This window comes from Micromesistius poutassou, assembly GCF_964030765.1.
Source record: "Micromesistius poutassou genome assembly, contig: SCAFFOLD_5196, whole genome shotgun sequence".
Classification (NCBI taxonomy): Eukaryota; Metazoa; Chordata; class Actinopteri; order Gadiformes; family Gadidae; genus Micromesistius; species Micromesistius poutassou.
In genome coordinates, this window is record NW_028179105.1 from 5,001 (window position 1) to 10,000 (window position 5,000).

Here is a 5,000-nt window from a genome sequence, read left to right on the forward strand (position 1 = left end):
GCATTCTGTGTTCCATTCAAGACCAGGAAAAACCAACGACACGCATACCCACACACACACACACACACACACACAGAGCGTTCGCAAAACACACAGACACACAGACACAGACACACAGACACAGACACACACACACCTCACCACTGCTCAATCATGAGATCCAAAACCCTGTTAACGTTCAGATCGGAATCCAGACCGAAATCCGTCTCCACAAACGGAGCAGTGGGGGGCGTGAGCGGCCGGAAGCCAAACGTCAACATCTCCAGCCAGTCGGCCGCGTCCAGCGTGGAGGCCGCCTTCCGTTTCCGCGACGACCCGGTGGCGGCGGCGGCCGGCAGCGGGGAGGAGGAGCAGAGGATGGTCGGGGGAGGGGCCAAGGTCATGTGACTCAAAGCCGCGGTGGCCGGAGAAGGCGGGAGCTCCAGGAGGAGCGAGGAGCACAGGGGCGAGGACAGGAAGTTGTCGTCGGCGTCGTGCTGCCGGCACGCCGGCGGCTGGAGCGGCTGGTCCCCGCGGGGGGAGTCGGCGGGGCCGCGCGCCACGTGCTCGGAGGGTTTGAGTTGGGCGGCGGGGGCGACGGACCCTGCAGGAGGTACGGGAGGAGACGACTGTCAGACACGGAAGAAACCACAGAGCACTGGGTCGGGGCGGGGGGGCGTCCCGTCCACACGCAGCACGCACTCACCCAAACAAGTGACGGGCTCGTCCAGAATGTCATCGATGGACTGGCTGGGGTCCATCTGGGGGACAACACAAGAGACATACCACCGAGGAACAGCTCGTTGTTACCATCATCATCATCATCACCGGGGGGGGGGTGGACAGACAAACACGGGGGGCGCCGTGAGGTCTTAACGCGTGTTGATCCGCGTTGTCGTGCGTCGTGCCGTCGCCGCTCACCTGGGCTCTCTGGATGGCCTCCTGCAGCTCCTCTTCCAGGCTGCGGACCCCCTGCGGGGAGGACTGGGCCGGGCTGGCCGTGATCTGCACCGGCAGCTCCAGGTCCTGGCTGATGGCCTCGCAGGGCTGGCAGCAGAACACCTGTAGGGGGGGGGGGGGGGGGGGACGCCGGGGAGTTGACGCTGACATTTACATTTGGGTGTGCGCTCCTAAAACGGACCCCCCCCCCCCTTGGTGTCGGTTCAAAGCCTGAATCCGTGCACGTCTGCGGCCCGTGGGCTCGGGCAGAGGATCGCTGTGTTGTGACGTTTGATTGACATTTTTTTGGCGCGTGAGATGACGGTGAGTCAAGTGGTCGTCGTACACGACATGCATTCATTTAGTTAGTTAGTTCATTCCTTTGAAGATTAGACAACAGTTGAAAGGCCAATGATGAAGAACCAAGCCGGTCAGTGAATGAAAGAAGCCGGGACATTGAATTGAACACTCCATAAAAAACACTCTATAAAACACTCCAGTGATTCTTGGCGAGGTGTCTGACATCACAACAACAACGTAAAGGACAACAATGTCGGCAACAAGTGTGAGACTTGGCATGACCCAGACCGAGCCACAACTACCTCGTCCGTACGTCCATTATGAATAACGGCCGGTCGTATTTTTTTAGCAGTTCTATGTTGCCCTTGCTGTGCTTACCTGGGTGAATAAAACCTCGGGCAGTCCGTCCGTCTCCAGCTTCCCTCTGGAACATCTTGTATCCTGTTGCAGGAACGGATGGAGGGGTCCTCCGCAGAACTGCAAGTGAGTGAAGAGACCGGTTGAACATTCACAGTCCACTGATTTCTCCCCGACGCGACTCCTCCCGCCCTCCTCCTCCGGTCTGCCTCACCCCGTCGTTGACGTTGTTGTCGTCGACGTTGTTGCCGTTGACGTCGTTGCCGTCGGCGCCGCCGCTGCGCTCCCGGGGCCACGGTCGGATCCTCTCCCTGAGCTCACACACCGCCGCGTTCGGCTCTCGGCGGAGCGGCTCCTGCTCCGTCCTCCAGGGGCCGTGGCTCTGCGGGGGCGAGGGGGCCGAGGAGGAGGAGGAGGAGGAGGAGGAGGAGGACAGCGGTAGGCTGGGGCTGGGCGTCTCCGAGGGCGTGGTGGCGGGGTCCATGAAGACCACGGCGGCGCCGCCGCCCGGACCGCAGTGCTGGCGAGCCGCGCTGACGGAGACGACCGAGACGTCCGAGAAGCCGCCGCCGGGAACCTCGTTGAGGATCCCGCTGGGAACCCGGGATTCGGGGAGGAGGCCGTTGGGGGAGCCCCCGGGGACCCTGCTGTGCCGTAGGAAGCTCTGTTGGCGGGGGCCGCCGTCGCCGCCGCCGCCGCCGCCGCCGCCGCCACCGCCGCTGCTGGGCGAGTCGGGCCCAGAGCCGGAGCTGGAGCCGGGGCTGAGGTCGGGGTGCAGCAGGGGCGAGGGGCTAAAGGTCTCCAGGCCGGTACCCAGCTGGCACAGGGGGGCCGGGGTGAGACAGGCGCGGGGCAGTTGGAAGGGCTGCAGACGCTGCAGCAGGGAGGGTTTGGTGCCAGAGACGGGGAGGCCCCGCTTACGCAGCTGCTGCCGCAACTCTGACACCTAAGAGACAGGCAAGGGGAGACGGGGAGACGGGGGGGGGGGGGTTGGTAGGTTGGAGGGTGGGGGATGAAGGGGCGGGGCTTGTCTGGAGTTTCAACATGTGGGCGTTTCCCTCTGTCCACCTTCTAAAGGACCAGCGTTCCTTACCGTGAGGTCGACGAGGTTGGGGGGCAGGGGCTCAGGTTTGAGGCCCGGGCTGGGGTCCAGGGACTGGGGGTGTTTGGCGGGGACGCAGGCCAGCGTGCTCTGGGGCACGGCGTCGGAGAACCTCACATTCTGATCGGTTTCTCCACTGAAGGGAAATACAATATCAATGAGCCGGAGGGTTCTGGAGCGTTTCAAACCTTCAACATGAAGCCATATCCGGGGGGGGGGGGGGGCGTGCTCCCCTCGGGGGCAGCAGTAGAGGCTCTGCGTACCTGGGCGTGTCCAGAGACAATCGCTGCTTCTTCTGGGCCCCGACACCTGAGGGACGCAAAGGGGGGGGGGGGGGGGCTTGATACGTTTGATCTGATTTTTTGATCTGATGTCGTTTTTTGTCGTTACCTCGACAACACAACAACACAAAACCCCCCCAAAGAGAGAGAGCGGCCGTACCCGAGGTCGCTGCGGCGGCGGCCCTCTGGTTGGGAGGAATGTACGGGTGGTATTTGAGCTTCCTCATCTTGGGCTTGGCCTCCTGCTGTTTCTGAGGACGGGGAAGGTGGCCCGGGCTGTGGACGGGGGGCGAGCGGGACGCGGCGCAGGACGCGCCGGGGGACTGAGCTGTCTGCAGAAGGGGACACACAAGAGGCAGGGGGGGACGGGTGAGAACACTGTCCTGATAGCACTGGCGGGCCAACCCGGGTGCGATGATGACCTCCGTTCTCAACGCTACATCGCCCGTTCCCTCTCCCTCTCCCTCTCTCTCTCTCTCTCAACCCCTCCGGTTTCCCCCGACTATCCTATCCCATAAAATCCACGAAAAGGCCACGAAAAAAACACCAGCCATCAATCTGTTGTACGGCGGCGCGCCCGGCGTACTGAGCCCATCTTTTAAACATGGGGGGGGGGGATTATCTTGTGGGTCATTTCATGTTCAAACGGTGGTACGACATGAGCTATGGGACGGGACGCACGTCGAATAAGGAAAGGGGGGGGGAGATCCCGGGCATTAACGCGCCGTCGACAAGACCCACCGTCCCCGCGCCGCGCTCTGGCTGGCGGTGTGTGTGTTGCTGGCGGGGACGGGCAGGCGGCGTTAACCTAAAGAGCTGCGTGCGGAGAGCTCCCCTGCTCGGGGATGACAGTAATGAATGCAGACGCAGCTTAAAGAGCAGGCAGCCCGTGTAGCGGTGACCATGCAGCAAGGTTAAACACTTTCCAGGGATGACAAAATCGCACGCACACGCACACACACACACACACACACATGCGCACGCGCGCACACATGCACGCACTGCCAGGTACATGCACACACAGGTGCATGCACAAACACGCACACACGCACACACGCGCACACGCACACACGCGCACATGCATGCATGCGTGTGTGTGTGCAAGAAATGCGCACGCGCATGACGCACAGGCATGTACACGTACACAAACACACACACACACACACACACACACATACACACACGCACATACATACAGTAACACCCACACACACCCCTATGTGTGTGTACACATAGACAAACGCATGCAGATGTACGCACACACACATTCGTACAAGCATGTATGCATACACACACTTAGAAATGAAAACACGATTCCCTGACGGATGATTGTGTTAACATGTTTCAGCGTATTTCTTTGATTATTTTAATCAAAGGTATTGGCTGGCTGTTCTAATAGTGAGCCATGCACCAATGTAATCCTGTTGGCTGATCTTTGTTCGTGAGCTAATCCTCCGGGGGAGGCCCAGTGTGTTTTTGTAAATCAGAATATCCAATGCATCTTAGTAAGCCCAAGGCTTATGGAAAAGAGAACTGGATAGTGCAATAAGAAATAGCAAATGAAACCCTTAAATGTTAATGTCCCACGTATCAAATAGCACAGAAGTCAAAAACGATGCATTCTCAACAGGCTTTGACCACGTATTACCTTAGGCAGCAGGGGGGAATGCTGAGAGGTCAAATACATCCCGCTTGGGCTCCCAGGCGTTGCCATGGAGTTTGATTTGCCCAGTGTTATGCCTATTGGCTGGCCGATGCCCTCCGTTGCCGGGAGCAACGCCAAACCAGACTGAAGGCAGCAAAGAAAGGAGAATGTCAGAGAGACACATAAGTGAGTCTGTGCGAGCGTCGTCATGTGCATCCAGCCCACCGTGAGATGCGCGTGTTTGTGCCCGGAGAGCCGCCCGCCATAAAACACTGTGACAGCATAATTATGCAGTTTATTATAAATGAGAGCCCCATTCAAACACATAATACAGAAAAATACTGCGAGTGACGAACAGAGCATTTAATATATCCCGAAATCCTGATGAACTGGAAGT

At 59.3% G+C, this 5,000-nt stretch overlaps 1 protein-coding gene across 4 annotated transcripts in view; it reads right to left on the minus strand.

The window, feature by feature from the left end:
• The window catches only part of LOC311373101 (uncharacterized protein), a 14,308-nt gene that overhangs the window by 2,631 nt on the left and 6,677 nt on the right, over positions 1 to 5,000 (minus strand). For 2 of the 4 annotated variants that reach the window (XM_084489945.1, XM_084489944.1), the window contains exons 7-15: positions 4,607 to 4,747; positions 3,119 to 3,290; positions 2,941 to 2,986; positions 2,669 to 2,813; positions 1,790 to 2,521; positions 1,597 to 1,695; positions 901 to 1,041; positions 686 to 740; positions 1 to 583 (exon numbers count right to left, since the gene is read on the minus strand). The exon at positions 1 to 583 is cut by the window's left edge and continues 2,631 nt beyond it. In XM_084489945.1, the coding sequence (XP_084346071.1) occupies positions 138 to 583; positions 686 to 740; positions 901 to 1,041; positions 1,597 to 1,695; positions 1,790 to 2,521; positions 2,669 to 2,813; positions 2,941 to 2,986; positions 3,119 to 3,290; positions 4,607 to 4,747 (1,977 nt within the window). In that variant the 3' untranslated portion in view covers positions 1 to 137. The remainder of the gene's footprint in view (positions 584 to 685; positions 741 to 900; positions 1,042 to 1,596; positions 1,696 to 1,789; positions 2,522 to 2,668; positions 2,814 to 2,940; positions 2,987 to 3,118; positions 3,291 to 4,606; positions 4,748 to 5,000) is intronic. The other 2 variants (XM_084489947.1, XM_084489946.1) reach the window with 1 other exon arrangement.